The 22,950-nt window shown below is 38.9% G+C and overlaps 1 protein-coding gene across 1 annotated transcript in view; it reads left to right on the top strand.

The window, feature by feature from the left end:
* Positions 1-327: 327 nt before the first annotated feature.
* The window catches only part of SLC28A3 (solute carrier family 28 member 3), a 42,308-nt gene continuing 19,685 nt past the window's right edge, over positions 328-22,950 (top strand). Inside the window, exons 1-7 of the mRNA XM_031054253.1 lie at positions 328-468; positions 10,865-10,947; positions 15,697-15,788; positions 17,194-17,383; positions 19,285-19,429; positions 21,072-21,185; positions 22,488-22,565. Of these exons, the coding sequence (XP_030910113.1) occupies positions 412-468; positions 10,865-10,947; positions 15,697-15,788; positions 17,194-17,383; positions 19,285-19,429; positions 21,072-21,185; positions 22,488-22,565 (759 nt within the window). The 5' untranslated portion in view covers positions 328-411. The remainder of the gene's footprint in view (positions 469-10,864; positions 10,948-15,696; positions 15,789-17,193; positions 17,384-19,284; positions 19,430-21,071; positions 21,186-22,487; positions 22,566-22,950) is intronic.

Below are 22,950 nucleotides of genomic sequence, written 5' to 3'. Positions count from 1 at the left end.
AGAATAGCTGTTAAAAAAAGACAAAAACTGTGCTGACCTCTCAAAGATCTGGGTGTGGGAGATCTTCCCCCAGGCAAGTGTCGAAAGCCAAGTGTGTGTCACGTAAGTACACACATTTGCCTTCGGAATCACCCAGGGATGTATCAGCCTCTTGGGGCCCACAAACTCTCCCTTTTTATCTAAGGAAACACTGAATGCAGTTTCCCACACTGGCCAAAAGGGGCTGTGCCAGGCGAGTAAGAAGGTGGAGCCCTGAGTGAGCAAGAGCAACCTGGGAGTGCCTCCAGCTAACTAGACCTCAAGTGATACTCGCCGACCTCTGGATGGATTAACCAGGTGCTGGCTCCTGTTGCCCTGTGCTGCAGGTATCATTTAACATTTACCCAAAGCTCTCTCACCCATGCTATACACATGGAGCTGAAGGAGACCACCTGTGATCACTCAGGAGTGCGCAATTTGGCCTTCCAGGTAAGCGTGGTTTCTTTTGCTTTGTGGGAAGTTGAAGGACTTACAAACAATGAACAATGTCTATTTCAGTCCCTGAAAAAAGATGTAACAATTTATGCTTCTGCCTGCAGATGTTTTACAACATCTAACATGCTTTGCACTGATACCCTGCCATAGTACAAGGCTGGAGCACAACTGACACATTCAAGTAGGCTCCTCTTACTGCTCATCTGCTGCCTGATATACCAGTGTCTTTGAAAGGCCTCCTAACTCAGCAATATTTCATAGTCTGATGTATCTCAGAACTAGCTCATCCACCTCTCCCATCTGCTGCACCAGTTGCTGCTTTTTCAGGAGGATAGGTAATTCACAGTTCTGTTGGAGAGGAGATCATCATTATGCAGCAGATATACACCCCATCAAATCAATATTAATAATATGAGAAAAATATTCATGTAATGACATGTGGCATATCTTCTTTCCTCCGTGCATAAAATAAGTGCAATTGTCTCCTACTTCCAAGAAGAACACAGAGAGGAGGTAAAGAGCTAACCCAGAAGGTTCTGCATATTGTGCATATAAAGTAACGTTAACAACCATTTTTGAAAAAGAAGGTTTCAAAAATGGAAGCACCAAAAACTGTTTAGAAGTTAGTTATGTTTCTCAGTGCCCAGCATCCCTGCACTTTAATAAGAATTAAGGCAGGGAGCTTATAGCCAGGCTGGTTCCCTGTACTTGTTGCTGAAAGTAGAACAGGTCAGAAAGAGACAGTGGCTCTAAGGAGCACTGCATTAGCAATGTACCCCTAGCTCTCCTCTGCAGCTTCAGATCCCTATGCTGGCCCTTAGCTCAGCTAGCAGGAAAAGTAGCACATAGTGGGTGTGAACATCAGCCAGACACTGTTCAAGTAACACAGAAAGGTCTTTGTGAACGTTAAGCACGTGGAATATTGTGTAACACCAGTGACATCCAACCACTGTATATTTATTCATTGGACTATAGAGACAGACAAGCAATAGATTGATTTGATAATCTGCCGATCAGTGAATATTTGTGGAATATAAGGGAGTTAGGGTCAAGTCCCTACTCCAGTCAACAGTTAATAATTCATGCTAAGTAGGGCAGCTTCAAGAGTAGATGGGTAGATAACTCTCTTAAAACATGATAGCCCAGTGGTTAGGGCATTCTCCTGGGTAATCAAAGAGCCCTCAAATGCATCTGTGCTTCAGAGCTTATAGCCAAAAGCATTTCAACTTGGGTCTCCCAAAGTTCAAGTGAATGTGATAGGAGAGGTCTTCATCCTTGTTGCCTTTTCCCACAAAATTTGTGCCTAAGATAGTGAAGTCAGCTTCCAAAGTTTCTGCCTTCAAATCCTTGAAGGAAAGAAGACATTCCCTAGATGCAGAATCTCAGTACCTAAGCTCAAAATCACCTCTTTCCTCAGCAGTCTGTGGAGAACAGTGCAATGATTCGTGTTAATACACTGCCTTACACAGCTAGCTCACCAGGGCAATATGCAGGAAACCCAGGTGCTTCATTCCCTTTCCACTGCAGAAGTTTGCAAGAGCCCACATATCCTCTCCTATTTAAATAATTCAAATATTAAACCAGGAATACTGTGCAGCAACAAAACCTGGTGCCTGAATCAGGTTTTCTGGTTACTTTTTTCCTTGGAACGCCATAAAATTCTTAACATTTACCCTTACACTGTCTTTCTCTGACTCAGCATACAAGTTGCTCCCTAGAGAAAATAAGATACAGAAGGAAATACTTCTATGTATAGAAAAATAAATCATTTCACAGTAAGAGCCACAGAGAAGACAACAGTCTCATGATATTTTTTCCTATTTGAAATTTTCTTGCACAAAGATTAAATGCTTTTCTTCCTCCAAAAAACAGCGTCTTCTAGAAGCAAGCTATGAATACCTTCCCTAAACCACAAAACACAGAAGTGTTCTGGATTTAAGCCATCTGTAGTATCAATGTGGGATTGCACTCCATAGGTACTTTCAGATGTACCTGTGCCATTTAATAATTAACACACAAAGAGACAGAAAAATTAAGACAGGGATAAAGTAAACCCTGGGTAGGTAGTTTGTTTTATAAAGTAAATAAGTTAAGGAAACAGCTTTCAGCATAAAAAAGCAGCTCAAGTCTAACAAATGATGGATGAAGAATCAAATCAGAGATTTATTATGTCAAGAATGGGAGGCATTGTGCCTTCTGTTGTGGGGCACTCTAAAGGGGATGAAGTGGTTGAATACAGAGTAATCTGCCTTTTACTAGCGATACAAATGATCAGAGGGGGATAACTATTTGAGCACTTCTCAGTTTCACATTGCATATTGATATTTAAACACACACATCCACACAGAAGGATTTTCTAGTGAAACGGGATTTTAACTGTATCACACAGGCTAGAATCAACAGATTGACACACTGTTTGTACAGAGACACTGAGGAGTTTAATATTTTTTTTATCCCCTTAAATTATGTCACACAATGTAAGGAACCTAAACTTTTATCTTCAGACTCTCATCACTATTCCAGAGATTGTCCATGTTTAGTGTCTACATGCTAATGTAATACATTCTGTATCTATATCTATAATAATGTCATATACAATGTATAGAAATACTATTGTGTCTCTTGCATTCAATGTGGTTCAGTTAACTTCTCCCTTAAGGCACCAGCTGGAGGATTATTACTGTTGCCCACAGAATTTCCTGCTCAGAAACCCTGCAACAGTTAACTTGGATTTACCTAGCTTTGTATAACCATCATTTAAGAGGCAAAGATTTTAACTAATCAGTTCTGATGATTCAGATCTCTGCTAATGATGACATTAAACAACAACTCACACTTATTCCTCAAGGAATGATAAGAGCTGGCTCATAAAAAGGAATGGTAGATGGGATGAAAAAAATCCCTGATTTTTAAAAGGAATTCAGACATTAAAATAAATACAATGCAAAGGGAAGGTAACAGCTAATAAATATTTATTGTTCGATGCCCCCCTGTTGTCAATGTTATGATGCATTAAACAGTCAGTACTTCTTTCTGTAGAAGAGCACACCATGCTCTTAAGAAACTGATGTGAGGAAGGATGCCTTTTAAAATTCTTCTTTTACTCATGCTATGTAAGGACATTGGTACTGCCATAACATACACAGCTTTTCATTTCATTCAAACAAGCTTATAACATGTTATAAAAAATGCCATATATTCCTGTGTTTATCTCCGTTCTCCAGAACTTCCTAGATACTTTTGTCTAGTTGGTTAATTAAAAAATATAGGCACTATTAAGAATCTACATTTCATTTCCATAATTGCTGTAATTTCTCTTGGAAACTAGGAAGGCATTGCACTGCGTAACTCCATCAGATACACACAGGAAAGTATGCAGTCCTTTTTCACATTTTTGAAACTTGCTTTCTAAAGCCAGGTTTTTTGTTTTTTAGGTTTTAGTTTGGTTTGTTTTTTTTATAATTTAACTGTGACATACTACCCCTTCTCTTACAGGAAGCAGTGAAAATTAGTCATGCCTTTAAGCTCTTTTCTCTCAGATTAAGTAAACATTCCTTGTAAAAAGTATTTTTAGGATTCTTGTCTTTGTCATCCTCATTGTGTTCCTGCTTGCCACCAATAGATGTTTTGAATGCCATTAACAGCATTCATGTGCACCTTTTTATCTTTTCAGGAATGTGCAAATCTTTTTTTCTTTTTTATATTTTCTGGCTTTTGCTTTCTCCTCTGATGTATTTTACTTGTTCTGAGAGCAAATGGATTTCCTATATTTTTTTATGTCCAGCTTTTGCCAGTCTATCATTTTAACTTGTTTATCCTGCATTTCAGGATACTATCCAACTATCCCACTCAAGACTGGCAATTTAAGCTTTTAAAGAAAATACTAGTGTACTCAGAGGTGGGTGAGGCTAATTTACAACCCATTTCAAAACACCTCATGAAGATTTATCCAGCTGAATTTAAATCTGACAGTACAAGTCTTTTATTTGCTGTCTCAACAGCTCATTTACTGTAATTTAACACATGGATAATGAGCATTCATCCCTCCAGCCCTTACACTGAATTTTATCATTTGACAGGAATTCAAGAATGCTGTGATTATTGATCAAAAATTTTCTTCATCCGTATTTAAAGTGCATTTTTACTGCTTCAGAATTTTGACACTGACTAGCAAAAGGCAGTGCATGGGGGAAAACTTAGATGAATGGTCTTCAGTTACACTGAATGTTAAAAGAATAGCAAAGTTTTGAACAGTGAACCATATGGTTTCGTTTCAGTTGACTGAATGCAGTCTGAAATCCAATGAAATCTAGTCTGGTAGCTTAAAACATTTGCATTGAAGCATGTGTTTTTCACAGAGTTCCTTAAGTACCCTGATTCTAATCTCCTAAGCTAATGTAATGACCCACTCTTAAACCATAAACAGTTTAAGGAGCTGTCTGGATGCTCTGATAGCCAATCTCTTTTCATTACTAACTGGCAGGGGTGGAGAACCATCTACTCTTAAAAGTATGTGCTGTTGTTAGAAGCACAACTCATAGAAGTCACACCCTTTTAGCAAAACCAGTCCTTCCTTTAAAAGGCAGGGAGGACACAGGAGGGAATGTCAAAGAATGTAGTGGTGCAAAAAGACATGGCAAATGAAATGCTCATCTAGACGGAACTAAACAAACATTGTAAGAGTACTTCACTTTTAAGTACCCATGCCCTTGGCGTGTAATCAAGTATTTTAGAAGCAGGAAATTTCAATCAGTAAAAGTGCAGCAGAGTGTAAAATCAGAAGCACAACTGTGTAACACTTTTCAAATTGTTGGCATTCAAAACAGATTGATCAATTCTGTAATACTTCAGGTGTGGCCTACCGGGAAGAGAATTTTCCCCTCCAAATTCCTCTTACTTGGTTTCAACTTCCTGCTACCTTAGGACACTACAGACTGAGTAGGTTCATAAGTGACGTGGATCTGGCATGTAGTCATATAAGGGCCATGCTAGCTATAGTCCCTAACGCTTGAACTCCCATTTTCTGTTGTGGTGTTTTGTTCTACAGACATTTCCAGGAAGGTGGAAAAGGATACCGTGCAAATGAAGTAGAAACTTTCTGGCTGGGTGCTTTGGTAGCAATCTGCAACAGCAGGTGATAAAAACAGGCAGATTGACATGTTGGTGTGATGTTCCTTTAGCAAAATCAGACTCTAAGCAAACAGGAGAAGGGAATAGGTGGTTTTATTTGCTACTTAAATATTGCTATTTTTATAAGAAATTAAAAATAATTTTTTTCTTTTTTTTTCCAAAGGGTAAGGTTAAATAATATGCATTTTCACCAAACAAAATAAAAAATAATGTATAAAGGGGAGGATGAAGACATTTTACTTGAAGAATCAGCTATGAAATATAAAAAAATTACTCAGCTTCTTGGCATTTAATGGATGATTTACTCAACAGAAGTAGTCTGTTACTGAAGTAAACTTGGTATCAATAATAGCCAGTTTCTACTGAATCTGGAATTTACCAGAAATGTGGTATAATCAGCTGAAATCAGTGGGGTTTATGCTTGCAGAAAATAACACAAATATATCATTCTGAAGTGTGGTTATTTAGAGTCCCATCAATCACGTCATGCTCTTACTAGATTTGTGCTACATTACTCATACATTCATATATTTTAATTTTTCTAGAAATTATGTAATTAGTGCAGTTGAGCAGTGGGTTGGACAAAGTGACTTTTAGAGGTTTCTTCCAATTTCTGTACTTCCATTTTTTGTAGACAGCAGTTGTCTCATAGGTGCTTACTGGGTTTCACCTTTGCACAAAAAAGTCTAAGACATCTCTGCTTTTTCTTATACAGTCTTCAAAGAGACTATCCCAGGGGTGGGTGTGTGCCAAGTACAGAACTGAACCACTTCATCTTCACTATGCTCTCTTTTTAATATATCTCAATGTTACAGTTAAGAATTGCTTCTTGTGATGAATGGGTTTTTGCACTTTATGGAGAGTTCAGTGGAGGCTTTCATTGTCGACTGCAGGGACAGCTATGACAGACTCCTAATACAGCATGGTTAGAAGCAAGAGATGCTTTGGTAAAGAAATACATGCCTCTGAAAGGAATGCAAAGACATTCTTCTCTTAGAAAGAAGGGAACTGATAATGTCAGCATCTGGTTTATCAGGGAAACAGCAGGTGAATAAACAGCTTCTTGCAACTCCTTCTTTTTCTACCAGACACACAAGGTTGCAGAAACATTTTTACTGAAACCAATTTTTTTGTAAAGTTTAGAGGCAGAGCATCTTTAAGGAGCATAGGTTACTGGGAAGTGCCCTGGTTGTTTCTATAGTCATGCTTCCATTAAAAGGCAAAATTTAATTTATGTCTAGTAGTACTGCCAATTCCTGCCTTTACAATAATTTACTATGATTAAGCTTATTTTTATATTGTTCATTTGGAAATGATCATTTTCTGAGAAGGCTAAGTGTAGATACTCCTTTACCAGTTTTACTACCATGTAAGTAATGAGATACTTCATGCAATAGAACACAGTGAAATGACTGTACCATAACTCCTGCCATAAGAAACCACTGAAATATGAAACATTTATATCATTTGTGGGTATAAATTATTTAACATTTAGTTTAAGAAGCTTTCTTACAAAATCAGAATAAGAAGCAGCCCTTAAAGGATCATTATAAAGAAATAATGTACTCTTCAAAACATTAAGAAAAAAAACCTCATAATAATAAATAATAATAGTAGTAGTAGTAGGAGGAATAGTGGAGTTGATTATGGCTGTCTTCAGCTCTGTAGGTATACCACCTACAACTAATGCAGTAAAGCTAGCTGCTCTCTTTAAACACACTCCAGGAGTTTCCAAGAGCAGTAGAAGGGCATCTTTTTTTAAAAAATATGTATTTTCTGCATATGCATAAGGAGCATATATACTAGAGTAAAGGTACTAACAAGCTGGGGAAGGCCCAGATAGGCCTTTCTGCCCTTGGTGGGGAGAAGGGCTAGATCTTTGCAAACTTGTTGAACCAGTGCTGAGGCAAAGCACAGCACTGGGGTTATCTGTGAGTTTGGGTCAAGAAAACAGCAGATTCACAGTAGCTAAGCAACACCCCCAGTGGATGCAGGTTTGTGTAAATAGCACGAGGACTTGAACACCTGAGCTCTGTACACGGAATTGCAGGGTCCCTGTATTAGTAAATTAAAACATAGAAGCACAGGCATCAGAGTATAAATCAGTTCTTACTTCATATGAGAAAGGCTTTAGGTTTTTTACTTGAACCAATACAATCTCTGGTCTTGTCACACCCCAGAGTGATAGTAAAGGTGTGGATGTTACAAATATGAAAGGTCCTGGAAACAATTCACAAAGAATGAAGAATTCAGAAAATAAGAAAACTGTACATATTAACCAGGTATGATTTAGGTTTGGGGTTCTTTTTGGTTTTGTTTTTTTTTTTTTTTTTTAATAATCTTATGTAACTTCATAAACCTCACATTCAATTTCAGCAATTGGCTATGATGATACTTCCAAGATACATATTTTTAGAAAGCCTGAATTTGAAATTCATAAACTGACAGGGAAGCGAGGTCTGTTCTCAGAAATTGGGAAAAAGCATAGAAAATTGACAGGATGTGGAGGATTCAGAAAAATGTTTTCTAATGTCATAACTGCTTCATACAAGATTAAAAAGAGGCATCAGATATAGTGATTGGAGAGCATACCATGGATGACAAGTTGATACAGAGCATTTTTTCCTGAGAAGCTGGAGATAGAGAAGCTGGAAACATTGGATTTCATGACACAATCTTTCAGTCAGACAGGGCATACATTTTATTAAATACCTGGTCTTTCAAAATAATGAAAATTTCTCAACAAACACAAACTGGAGGCAACAGCTCTGATTAGACAAAGAAGAGGAGAATACAATACAGATTAATTCACAAGAAACATATCCATTTTGCCTTTTTCTGATTGTGCTTTTGTTTAAGCCACCATACTGAGTAGCTCACTTGGAAGACATGAAAGTCAGGTTAAAAATGCCCACAGATATTTTACTAGTGTCATATATTAATATTTTCAAATCCACACTCAATTTGCAACCTGATATCCTAAAAGTTCCATATCTACTTGCCAAGTTTGGTGATGGTCCTTGAAGCAGCACATGAGAAATAGTTTTCCTGATGCTGTGGATATTCTTTTGCATCTTCCAGTGGAGTTTTTTGATACAACCAAAAGCAGAAAAGACATGCTGCTAAAGAAATGTCTCTGTTCTCAAAGCTGAAGTGGTTCCAGACTTACAGTGATGGAAAGAACCACTTGGACTGTCCTGGTATGTGCTCCTGTTAACTAGACCAGGATCTGAGATCCTCAGAGAGGATGGTGATAGACCTTCCTATTCAAAAGACAACAAAAAGGAAAATGTCAAAACAAAAAGAATAAAAGGAACTGATGGAAATTTTAAAAACAGAGAAAAGTAGTTGCAGTTGATGAAATATGAGAGCTTCATTTTAGCCAAAGAAACCTGTTTGCCATTTAAAAGGTTCAGGTGAAAGTGTTCAGTCACTACTTTGTGCAAGTGTAGTAGAGATACATGTACGCACACTGACCCTTTCCCAAGCACACTGTAACTAAGGCACACGTGTCTGCACACATGAAAGCATGGTTCTTCAGCCTGGAGGGCTGGGCTTTCCTAACTTGTAATGTACGTTCAAAAATCTGTGATAAGCACCTGCATGCAATATACCCCAAATTTGAGCCCAGGAATAAATGATATTTCAATACTATCAGCACCCAATGTCCCTCAGGTAAAAAGCCCACCTCCTACAGCCACTGAGAAGAATGCTCCCAGTTGGTGGCATCTGTATTTCCCAGGTTTGTTTTATTTCAGTCAAGATGAAAAAGAGATAGAAATTAAGGTTAGTGAAAATGCAGCCATAAGTTACAGCGCAGTTCCACAGAGTTACACAGCTTCCACCCCCTCTCCTCCAAAAACTGCAGTCAAGAGGACTTGAGACTCCTGTCCATGTCACGCTGAGCTTTCTCCTAGGGGAATGAGTAGCAGCTTCTATGTACATATTCCTCTGCAACATTTTTATGTTAACTTTGCCTTTGAGCTGGTTCAAGCCTCTCACTTGGAATTAACTTGGGGCTTTCCAGGACTTCTGGTGGCATCTGCAGCAGGAAAGCCAAATGGAGGCAAGGGGCCGAGGCAAGGTCTGTAGTGGGCCTTACTTCACACAGCAGTTTGGGGAATGCTGCTAGTGCAAATGATAGTGACAGAAAAAGAAAAGGAAAGCTCACCTGCAGCCTGCCACTGCTCCAGCTGGCTGCATACCAGGAGGCCAGCTCCCCTCCAGAGCGCAGGACAAGACTACTAGTTCATGGAGCCACTGTCTGCCATCACCATGGTGCTGGTGGGACACCCAAGGGCAGGCCTGGCACAGCAACAAAATGAGGAGATGGGAGCAATGTGGTTATGCTGCTTCCTTTGAATCCAACAGTTGCTTGCCCTGTGTCTCTAGGCCCTCCATGGGCCCTCCTGCAAGTGTGGAGGTACATACGCATGGGATAGGCACTTTCCCTCTGCCCTTCAGGACTGGGACAGGGGAAGTGATGCAAGGTGGGCATGGCATGTGCTGAGTGACTTCAGGGGCTGTGCTGTTCCTAGCTACCCCAAGGACAGTCCTCTATCATGGTGGAGGTCAGGCTGCGGTTGTTCAAAAGCCTTAATGCAGTCAGGCTTATGTGGATTCAGGTAGTATAAAGGTGTGTTCTGATGAAAATGTCAAGTTTCTGCCACAAAGATAGCAAATGGATTCTAGCTGTCTCTAAAGGTTTGTTATCTGTTACCTTTTCTCAGCAGCTTTTCTTAATAACAGATTTATTGGCTTAGGTACATTTTTAAAACACCAAGTCCCTTTCCCCCCTCAATTTAACCATACTCCATACATAAAATTTCCACCATATTAAAATTTTGCAACGAGAGAAGCAACAAAAAGTGGGGGTCATCAACAGGAGGTGCTGGGCAAGCTGGCTAATTGACAGCTCTACCACCCCTACCTGCAGCTCTCACTTTCAGCATGTATGCAGTGGTAGTCTGTATGATGCTCTTTTTAGCTCTCAGTAACCGTATTTCCCCCCTGCCTTTATTTTCCCTTTCAAAACAGTGTGGATCACTTGGGAAAGTTCACAGCCACAGTCTAACCACTGGGCTTACCTAACACTGATCACAGTGCTGGTGGCAAACAGGAGATGTGGAGACAAGTGCTCAGTGCAGATGGGAAAGCTTTGACACTGCTTCAGCTGTCTGCCAGCTGGGATTTGGGGTTTTGTGCCCTACTCACCAAGCATGCACCCCTCTCAAAGCCTTGGCACTGATCTGTTTTCCAGGAGGATGAATACATCAATATTGAGAGTGATCTGCATGAAAACAAACGTGACTCAGTAGATGATGAGCAACCCCGCTTGAAAGGGTAATGTCTTTTGGATGAGTAAGTTTTCCACGCACTTTACCTTGGCCTAAGGAAAAAGCTGCCAGTGTTTCTGCTTCTGGAGTGACAGCTGCCATAATTCACTGCCATACCCCTGTTCTCAACACACCTTTGTACTGCCTAACAATCATGTACAGAAATACAGAAATGTATTTAAAATCATCACACCTTTCACTTGATGTGTATAATGGTAGAATGATTCTTCTGAAGCCTTTCAAATTAAAGAAGCAAGATTTTTTCTCCTTTTCTACATTAATTACTCTTCCAATGTTTCTGTAAAAGTCTTTTTCAAGGAGACATCTTAAACTTTCTGTCAGGAATTTAAATATTCACAACAAGTCTTTAGTTTGCACACCTGTTTATCGTAGTGCAAAAAGAAAATGGGGAGAGGGAGAGGGAGAGGAAGAGGGAGAGAAGAGGGAGAGGAAGAGGGAGAGGAAGAGGGAGAAGGAGAGGAAAGGAGAGGAGAAAGCTGTAAAAAAGCCATTTTAATGGAGCAGAATTTTTACATCATTAATTCTGGTGTCAGGTGACCTCGTGTGAAAGTATGCATCTACATTTTACTTCAGGATTAGTTTATTGGTGAAAACTACAAACCATGCATAAGACATTAAAAATTAAATAATATTTAAAGTCCTATTTTAATGTCTTAATATTTTTGTCATACTGAATTTTCATATAAGCCTTCATAGAAATTACACTGTACTTTTCATATTCATTCATATGACAGCACACCATTTCAGGTTTGAACCTGTCTTTCTATGAGCAATTCACATACTGGATATCTCAAATAGCAGTTTGTCTTAATCAAATGGGACTACTTGGACTACTTGTGTACATGCTGGTACACACTTACATACAGAAGCAGCAGTGAAGATTTTAGTTATGCTTTCAATGTGTACATACAGAACTTGGACTTGTTATGATCAGTTTTACTGATGGCATTATGTAATGGCAGAAAATACTGCTTCAAAAATCTAGCAAAAGTATTTAGAAGTAACTTAAATATTCTTTCTTTTTGCCTCTCTGCTCTTTGGAGGCTTGTCATTTCTTTAGCAGTTCATGAAACACTTTCTTGTTTAAAACATTTAGAGTCTTGTCCAGCAAAAAAAAAAAAAAAAAAAGAGGTGAGATTTGATACATCAGACTTCCTAGTTTAATGAGACTCTCCAATGGCATGTATCTAGCTTTATCCCACAAGTATATTAACTGCATAGTCAAGTATTGGTACACAATTGGCTGTACAAAGCTAGTGGTCTCTCCCCTTCAAACATGGGCCTATAGGTGTCACTTGACAGGAGGCACCTCTGCACAGAAATGGGTTGAGTTGGCATAGAGCTGAGGCCTGTATGGTTTTTATTGATTCTTGTTTATTTGTACTCCCATGGAGAATCAAGGGATAAATAGTTTGCAGAGTTCCGAAGGTCCCCTTGTTTTTCCACCAGCAGGTATCATTCCTTCTGTCAGTGAAAGCTCCTCCTGGGCTGTAAACTGAAGAGCACTTTGCTCTATTCTGACTCCAGTCAGGCTACTGCTTGTTCTGAGCTCTCTGGTTCTGTAGTTGGTTTTCTGCTTTGTCTGGGCTTATTTTTATCTTGAGCATCTGACAACTCTTTAACTCAACAACTCTGCTTTTTTGTAAATTAGCTTCTGAAAGCAGTTACTAGTGTGACCTAACATCTTCCTTGTGTCTCTCAAAAGAGATATTCACAAAGGGTGCTTCCAATTTGAATGTCATCAGTTTCTTTCAACAGATAGTACTGAATAGCCTGTGGTCTGAGACACAGCCCATTTGAAAGATCAGTCTTTTTATAACAAGCATTCACTGTGTGTGCAAGGTGTTGACATTCACTTACAGAGTACCTGCAGATCAAAAAAAAACTTTTGAGCTGCAAAATGCAAGCAAGAATAATTTGGGTTTATACAAAAGTTCACATTGAAATTCAACTTTAAATGTTCTTTAAGAAATAATCTTTCCTTTCAGAACAGAGCTGCATATTTGTGACATATATATGCCTCAATATTCAAAATACCCTGATAGTAAGTTAATAAATAGCAAGGGAGAAATAGATGTTACAGCAAAGAAGAGATTACAATGAGTTGCAATATTAAAGTAACAATTTTAAATCCCAGAGGACTCATAAGTAGCATTAACAGCAGATAGTAGATAATATTTTTTCCTTTTTTCTGCTTGATGTGATACGCGGACAGACTCCACAACTAGTTAAAGTTGTAAAGTAGGTATGCTTTTATTCAGCGCTGAGGTGCATGGGGATAGCTCCTCCAAAACATGCACGCCTCAGGGTGGTTGTCCCTTTACACTTATTCTCTTAAGGTATACATAGACATGAGATTGCTCAATCTGCCTATACATATTTATTACCTATCCCCGCTTCGTATTATAATGAGCCGGAAGGTCCTTTGCACTTGCGCAGTGCCCCTTCTGGTCATGGGCAGGGGTCTCCGGATGAAGTAAATGAGTCTTCCTCCTGTGGGCAGGGGTCTTCAAGATGAAGTAAATGAGTCTTCCTCTTCTTAACCTTTACACCTTTTAATCTTCAGACATGGATTTAGGGTTAGTTGGCGCCCAGTCTGCTTCTCCTACTGCTTATCAGTAGGAATAAACATCCGTGTTTTTGTCATGGTCTTAAGGCCTGATCGCCCAGTCTGCTTCTCCCCGGCTTATCAGCAGGACCTTTCATCTGCTTTTGTCAGCAGAACTAGCATCTGCTTCTTCCCCTCCAGCAATAATCAATGCCTTGGCAAGGTGGCAGTGGCAGATACTTAGGACAGACAATACTTTTGTTTAAGTAAAGGAATTCCTTTAACCCCCTTGTACAATTTCTCTATATTACCCCCCTGTACATTGGTTACCAGTGCATCAGATGGATGAACTGTAAATTTGATAAAGGAACTCTGGTTTATTCAAGCATCTGTCTCTAATTTCTCCTTTTCTTTTCCTATTATAGTTAATCTCCATTGAGTTTGGGTAGATAACCTCACGTTCTTACAACTAAAACAAAAAAATAAGAAGCTATGATCTGTGAGGCAACAGGAATTTCCAGAACTAAAACTGAAATACCAGAAGAAATTAAGACTTACCAGAGACCCTTTTACTCTTTGCACTGGTGAAGGGATATGTTCCTGCCTTGCTGTTCTTAGTGCAGATATGAATTAAGTTAATACTCCTTGTTTACCTCCAATTTCTTTTAAATTAATCAGCTTATATAACGTTGCCTTTATAGACTGTAGGGTGTGAGCCACCACCTTAGAAAAGCTGAGCTATAGTTGTGATTTCTTTTTCAGCTTACACAACACAAGGGTGTTTACCTAGCTACAGCTTTTGCGATTGAAATAAGTCCACGTCACCAGCATGCTTAACATTGGAAATCTGTGTTGAATGAAATCCCTTAGCTGCTATTTCCCAAAATTTCCCAAAACTTCATAAAATCACTCTATGTTACCCTTAGCAAGATGAGAAAAGAAAGAAGTGAAGTATGTAGTAAGTGGAAGAACAGATACTAGGGTAGGACATTCAAATATAACAAAGCAGTTTAGCTTCCATAAAATCATGAGTCATATATGAAAAGTTAATTAACAACCAATTTTTCAAATATAGAGAAAAATCTATGCACACTGTAATGAGGTTTTAGATGGATATTGGTTATTTCGCATACACAAATGCGGCATTAGGCCTTTACAACTTCTACTGCTCCACATTGCAATGCTGAGCTGGCTGTATTAACAATCTTTGAGGATCTAGTACTGAGCATTGAATCTTTACATACCAGTTTGCACTAACCGTATTAACAGACCTCTGAACAGAAGATTTGTACTTCAGAGGTGAGCAGAATTGGCCTTCTAACTTTGACCAGTTAGTCAGATTTTCTTTTTGACTTGTGTCCTAGTTTTGGCTGGGGAAGTTGACTTATTTTCTTCCTTGTAGCTGGTGCTGTGCTGTTTTTTGATTGAGAAAAAATATAACACACCAGTGTTTTAGTTGTTGCTAAGCAGCATGTACCCTGACCAAGGACTTTTCAGTCTCATACTCTACCAGTGAGGAGGGGCAGGAGAAGCTGGGAGGAAGCAGAGACAGGACACCTGACCCAAACTAGCTAAAGGAATATTCCATACCACAGCACAGCATGCTGAGTATGGAAACTAGGTAGAGTTGCCTGGAAGGGGCTAACTTGGGCTCCAAGTTGCTGCTCAGGGATGGGCTGGGTATCAGTCAGTGGGTGGTGAGCTTTATTCTTCTCTCTCACACTTTATTACTACAACTACTACCACCACCACTGCCACTACAACTACTGGTTATTATTATTATCATCATCATCATTGTCATTGTCATAATCATCTTATATAAATTATGAAATTGTTCTTATCTCAACATGTGTATTTTACTTTTCCAATTCTCCTCTCCATTCCACTGAAGGTTAGGAGGGAGTGATGGAGCTGCTATGTGCTACTTAGCTGCCGGCTAGGGTTAAACAGTGACAACATGTCCCACATCAAATCAAAGGAGTCCCCCTAAAAAGTTCTGCAGATGTCAGCACAATTTTCTTTGGCACTTTGGGTATGATTTTGAGTCTTACCAGGTGCAGTATACTCCAACAGAGAAAATTTAATCAACCTGATCTTCCTGTGCAAATTATTCTTTTTTTTTTCATTTACATATTAAGTTTCTGTTCTGTTTGGTTTGGTTTTTTTTGTTTTGTTTTGTTTTTCTAGGCATTTAGAAAAGAAATATGATAAAGCCTGCGAATTTTGCAAGAAACATAAGACCAGAATTCACCATGCGATCTATGGAATTTTAACAACAGGTATAGTATATTACACCTAAGTTTGCTGAAGTTTTATTTATTTACCTTTATGAGATTATAGACTGTGTCTGTCTTTTATCTTACACAGAAATTCTTGTCTTAAAGAATAAATTTGAAAGGAGATAAAAATGTATTTAGACCCAGAGAAAGTTCCAGATCACAAAACCTTCACTCATTCCCAAACTTAACAAAAGCACAGATCTTGCTACACTGCTCCTGCATCATGCTTCAGCTCTGACTAGCAATTACATTTGGGATGAAAGGGTAGTTCTGTTTGCGTCTGCTTCATTACCAGCCCACTCCAGGAGGCTTGTTAAATCACAGTTCCAGGAACTTGCCCAAAACCATGCACAAATCACATTAAAAAGTCAGGCATCAACTTGGACTGAACTTAAGTCAGCAAGCTAGAAACGAAAGTCTTCTGTTCTGACCCATATCAGTTGATATCCACAGCAGATGTTTGCTAGAGGAAATAAGGTTTATGTCAGTATGTACTGCAAAGTCATTCAGATATTCTTCTTTGTCTGTTTCCTAATTAACCAGTAGGTTGGTTTGTTTTCTTCCAAATCACCAAGTGTCTTTTTGAGATCCTCCTACTCGAACACTGAGAACATAAAGATGTAAAATATGTCTGTGTGATACATATCAGCATACCATAAGTGGTTAGAAAAGGGTCATTTGTATGCTAAATATCCTGCCCTCCTAGCATAAGCTCATCTTGCTTTGTCATAGCACAGACATATCTTGGCTCAAAAAAGTGAGTTCTATGGATATGTCAAGGTTAAATCCATAAAAACCAACTTGCCTTAGAAAACTCAGTAGTTCTTCTCCCTTACTTGCCATAGACAAAATCAGATTATTATTCACAAGAACTGTATATTTCACTGGCCTGCATGTATTTGCAAAGAACCTGCAAAATGGCAAATCAATTTACAGTTACTTTATGAAGTAAACTACTTCTAAACTTCCCAGTTACTCAAAGGGCCATCAAATCAGACAATTGATGAATGTTTTTAAGTGTTTCTTCTAACTAGTTTTATTGGATAAACTCATCTTCCTGTGAAAGCAGGACCAAGACCCGTTGTTCACAGGTTTTACACAGGAAAAGGCAGTTTTGAAGACATGTTTGATTTTCCCAAGTGATTAACATGTTTGGTATGAATTTGCCTTGGCCAAAGCATATAACCCACTTCGACAGGTTGAAAGCTACTTTTCATATCAACGAGCATATCATAAGTAAAAACACTATGTATGAAAACAAAATTTTTGAACATTTAGGCCAGGGGTCAAAAAAGCACTTAAAAGATAAAGACAGGCCTAACTTTAACCACATCCTTTACATTTGAGTTTTGACTCTGTTTTTAGAAAGACCAACCTCACTGACATATTCTTGTTTCTGTGACAGCATATTTAGCAGTAGTCGTTGCAGCCTGCAGCTTGAATTTTCAGAGAGCCTTCCCACTCTTTATCATCACTGTCCTAGCCATCTCCTTCATCTGCTGGGATTTTTTAATAGCTAAGTATGGAGACAGAATTGCTGCATACTTTTCTGCTGGAGTACAAAATCTGGAGAAACAGTGGTTTTGGCTGAAATGGTAAATATTATTTACTTCCTATTTATGCAGAAAGACAAAACATTAGTCTATTTACCCCTACAGTTTTATTTCACCTTGGACACTCATAAGCACAGAGTTATGGACCAGTCATACAAATTGCAATAAAATCAAAGAATACATACAGAATAATTTAATATTTTCCAGTTTATAGATGTCAGGTACACCTTTAAGATTGCAATACTATACCTAGGTATCAAAAATCTTGTCAGAAAGTGTAAAAAAAAATTCTTCACATTCAGAGAGAACAAGTTTTGGGTTTGAAAAGAGCATGTTCGTAGTAGTTCAGGTGCATTGTAGCCTGCCTTCATTAGGCAAGCCAGAAAGTGCCTTATTGTCACTTGCTCAGAGTGACAATTTTATGAGATAACATAAAAAATTTAATTTTAACATATGCAGACTACTAAAGACCAATGTGTGTTATGTAGACACTACTTGTTCACATATCTACATAGCAATTTTTAATTGACCTTTAGGAATGAAAACAAGCCAGACATATTTAGTGTCATAATAAGATCATACAGCCTTATTTGGGATGATAGACATTCATCTGGTAGACAAATGGGAAAACCTTAGAACTGGTAGATACTTATTCCAAGAACTCCTGAGCAGTTATAGGGAATATTTAAATTATTCCTGGGAAAATGGGAAGCTAAAGGAGGCTCATAGACCAAAGTAAACACCAAATGAATTCTCATTAAAAGGAAGGGAAATCAGGCAGCTACCTTCTGTCTCAGCTAGGTCACCTTCTATCAGAGAGAAAGAGCTCTAAGGAGGAGTCTTTTTGTGTTCAGGGAAATGTCCCAATTTTCTCGTAAGATTTCAAAATATTTGCTACAGGAGCTGAAATTTCTAAGAAAGATGCTGTAAAGATTGTAGTCCTGCTCAGGAGCCATGTTAGAGACTAGTCACACACAGATACCTGCACTAGGCAATCTGGCAGCCTCTCTGGGGGAAGGAGTAAACAGAACAGGAGATCCCTGATGAGCAGATGGAACAAGCCAGGGGTAGTAATAATACCTGGGCTGCAATCCTTATATTGTACATATCACAGGTTAACTGCTTAACTAGGTTATGGATTCCTCCAAGAGACAGAAAGTGTCTCAGGTATAGAAAATGTTATTCAGCCATGCAATGGCTAACCATTTTGGGTAAAAACAAGTATCTATGTACCACCAGAATCAGTAGAAGCTAAACAACTGTTAGACACAAATAACATTAGAGAACTGTGACTAAGCTTAGTTTTCCTCTCTGTAAATTAATGGTGTATTTCCTTGCCTCTCAGGCTTCAATATGCAAGCTGAACATAGTTCTGTAATATTGGAGACTATAGAAATACTGAACACAGGTGCACACATGGCTCTTGTCACTGTTTCTGAGATAGCTGAAATTGTCGTGATAAATTATTTTTCTAAACAGTCTACAGCCAGTTACAAAGAAGTAAAGAGTTTATAACCTGCACTCTGCAGTTTGGATCCACCACTTAAACAGCAGAGTGCAATTCGTAAAAACCCACAGCCTGCCTTGCCAGAGCTAAGATTCAATAAAGAACACAGGGAAGGTAAAGGAGGATGGAGGAGAAAGGAGGGTATCTTCTCACACTTCATTTAACATAGCTAACTCCCACACAAGAGTAACCTGTGTTTTATTGAGTTTCCCCCACATTCTGACTTTAGAGACATGGTTGGAAGACTTCTCTTCTGGATGCCACCAACGAGCATTGCATCAGCAAAGGCAGCTTCCTGATTGTATAGAGTCACACATATCAGTTTAATACATTACTCAGAGTTAATTCACAGACTGAGATACAACTATTGTGGGGAGGGGAAAGAATATCTGTTCTATTTCAGGATGCCATGCCTGACCCTTCTTCTTTTTCCTAGGGTTTTGTATGCAGCTCTTATTATAGCTATCATCTGCTGGCTCGTCTTTGACACAGCAAAACAGGGATCCCATCAGCTGATCTCCTTTGGTGGGCTTGTATTGTATGTTCTCTTGATGTTTATCTTTTCCAAATATCCAACCAGAGTGAGTATTTAATGGTTCTTTTGGGGTTTTATGGTTTTTTTTTTTTTTGGTTCAGTGTCTCAAAAGCTATTTCTCTGTGCTAGTACCAAGTTCAGCAAGAATAATGGAAAACCCATGAACATCAAAATTTAGGCTACCAAAGCCCAGTGATGTATTTAATTTCTGAGGAGATTAATTTTGCCCTGGTGTCTTGGGGAGCAGGTGTGGGGCTGTACCAGCATCTGAGTCTCACTATTTTGGGAGCCTGCTACCTGTCCTTTGTTCCAGCCCTGATGTAAATGATTGAAACACATTTCCTCCTTAAGTATCAGTGCAAGATGAGGCAGGCCTGCTCCATGCTTTCCACCCGCAGGAGGTTCACAGCAGTCTTCAGGACATCACAAGCACTTATACGAGGACACTGTCATCACATCAACACAAAACATGTGGAACTGGAGACATCTCCCTCATTTATGCTGCTCTTAATCTCTCACAAGTTTGATTTCCACTGCAAATGCAGCAGCTGAGCCCAAGCTGAGGTCTTCACTTTTCGCTAACCCACTCCCATAGGCTTGTCAATGCCATTTATTTTAATTTTCCAGATGACGTCCTTTCTGTACTGCTGTGATATTACAAAGGGGTTACCTTAGCCACCACAACTCCCACTTCAGATTTTACCCTTGTGTGCATGCCTAGCATACAGTGCATACTTTTATCAGTCATAAATTAATGACTAATCCATTGCCCGGGTCACCAAGTTTTACCAACACTTTTTTAACACTCCTGCATCAGTGCTAAGGCTTTCTTAACAGAAAAAGTACCCTCAGCAGACACTCAGTCTCCAACTGAGGTAAGCTCATGTACTTCAAGTGGTTTGTGGCTCTCCCATAAGTACTTATTAAACCTAATTGGCTTCTGTTATTCAAATATCATTTGAATAAATTGGAGAATGCCATCTCAGGTCTTTGCCTTGTAAATAATAACGTTTAATTTTCACAAAACAAAGATATTTTCTGAGGCAGCAAAGCAGAAATCTACAGTATAGTGAAGAGCCACTAGTCATAGGCAGGCACAGTTTTTCCAACTGCCTTTATGTCTTATGAATTGCAATATCTAACTGTGAATAGTTTGCAAGTATCAAAGATCTTTAAAGCTGAGGAACAGAAGCAGAGTTGAAATTACCCAGGCACACACACAAAAAAATTGTAGCAAAATCTCCTTATTCCTACTCCAGATATGTGAAGAATCTACATGCTCAGTTACTTCTTTTTTCTTTTTTTTTTTTCCATTTTAAAGGAAGAAAATAATTTCTACCGCCTTGATGTATGTCTGTTTAATCTATAAACTTTAGCATAGGAAGAACTATCTCTCCTTTTCCTACTATTTGGTTACTTGCTCTCTATGGTGCTGAAATGCGCATGTCCACGCTCACAAAGTCAGGCTTTGATCAGCTAGCCTAGATGGAGACATCCCTTCATAGAGCTCTCAAATTAGAAGAGCTGATTTATACTTCAAGTCTCCTACAACCTGTTTTGGCAGCTGCTCCTATCCTGCAATATAGTCAAATATCCCTTTACATTGTTTTAACAAGCATCTAAAATAAATTATTATATATTTAGATGACAAGGAGTTTCTTTGGTTGTTTTTTTTTCTGTCCATCTAGGTTGCTTGGAGACCAGTATTTTCAGGAATAGGAATGCAATTTATTCTTGGGCTGCTTATCTTGAGGACCAAAGTGGGGTTTGATGTATTTAACTGGCTAGGCATTCAGACCCAGGTAAGTTACAAGGCAAACAACCCCACATTTATACCATTTTCTGTCTTGACAATCTGACATATCAACCAGACAGTTCGAGGGTCCATTTGCCTCTGGATGTTTTCCCCTCTTGAGAAAATCTGGGTTCTCAAAATGTTTATGACTCCCTGAATTCAACCTTTTAGTGTCTTTTTTGTCCAGTTAACACAAGGTCGTGTGGGACAGGCCCATAAATAATAGCCAAGGTGACTTTATATCTTAATGGCCTTACCATCCTTGGGCTTATAATTAATTGTAACTTGCACCCTCCAAACAAAAACCACTGTTGTGCTAGGGCACTCACAGAAACTCTTAGACCTGGCCCAGCTCCAAAGCATCCTTGCAGTAAACCTGGTATGCTGGGATTTGGCAAGGCAGAAGTACCATTGTCTTCAGAGAAGCCACACATCTTGCCCCAGAAGTATTTCATAGTTCTCATGGCATATAAGAAAATTAATTCAACTACAGGTGGCAAAATCCACAGCTGCAAGCAGCAAAAGAATTTCCGGAGAGGGGACAGGAACTGTGTGTATATGCCCCAGCAGGCAGTCTGCAGGCACAAAGGTTTTTTAAAAAGCTCATTACTGTAAAGTAATAAGTAAGAGAAATCCAAAATGTAGGTCAGAGAGTACCCACTGAAGGGCATTCAGATTTCTCACCCCAGGGATACCATTCTCACAGCTGTTCTTCACAGTGCAGATAATTAAGAGCATTCAAAATAAGGCAGTGCAGAATGTACTGTCTCTGTGCAGGAGCAAAGGTACAGGTCTGACGTCTGTCTGGCTGTTAATCTGTAAGAGTGGGAGTCATCTGGGTTTTGTCACTAGGTTCTCAATCCCCCTCTTGTCTCTGACTGAAGCTGGTCTGTCCCCCCCTTTCATTAGCTCCATAGGGTTTATGGTCATTTCTGTCATAGCTCACTACACTACGTATTATGTCTTATTTTTAATTGTATCATTTACTACATATGTTGCCTTCAGGAGCTTGAAAATGCATCATGATATCAGAATTAATAAGTTGAATGGGTTTTTTAGACTAGCTTTTGTCTACTCCTTTCAGAACTCATTACTTTAGCCACTACATTTCCATTTTGAACTGTATTGTTCGCTACACTTTTTTGTATGAGAGGGAGTGTAGAAGTGCACCACAGTATCAGGATTAAGAAGTAAAATCTTCTTCTAGCACAGTTTATAGCAGACCTCTGTAAGACAACTAGCAATATTTGCTTAGGTTTTCACAGGCAGCTGGAGCTTATCGCTAACTTTCTCTGTTTTCTGTCCATAGACTTTTCTAGAGTACTCTGATACAGGTGCTAAGTTTGTGTTCGGTGAGAAATATATGGATCACTTCTTTGCTTTTAAGGTAAGTCAAGTTTTATATATCCTGTGCATGGCAGCTAGACAACAGAAAAAAGGAACAGTATGGCTGGCAGATAAATTAATTTTATGTCTTGTGATACTACTGCAGTCACCAAAAAAATCAGCTAAGAGATAAACTCTTCTTTACTGTGTGACATTCTGAATAGAAAGCTTGGGAACCCCACATAAAGCCCCTTTATTTACAGTCATACACTGAATTAGGCTATACTTAGTCTAATTGTGACAACATGTATTGCAAGTAGACAGAACTTCGGTATATGTTTCTACGAGGATTAGGTTAAAAGGCTCCTACCTGGTGATGGAAAACCAGTCTATCTTTACCACCTCTCCATAAGAAAACATACTACTCTATGCTGTGCTATCCTAAA

This window comes from Melopsittacus undulatus, chromosome Z, assembly GCF_012275295.1.
Source record: "Melopsittacus undulatus isolate bMelUnd1 chromosome Z, bMelUnd1.mat.Z, whole genome shotgun sequence".
In the NCBI taxonomy this organism is placed as follows: domain Eukaryota; kingdom Metazoa; phylum Chordata; class Aves; order Psittaciformes; family Psittaculidae; genus Melopsittacus; species Melopsittacus undulatus.
Note: the sequence above shows the minus strand (reverse complement) of the source record. Positions and strands in the feature narration are given on the sequence as shown.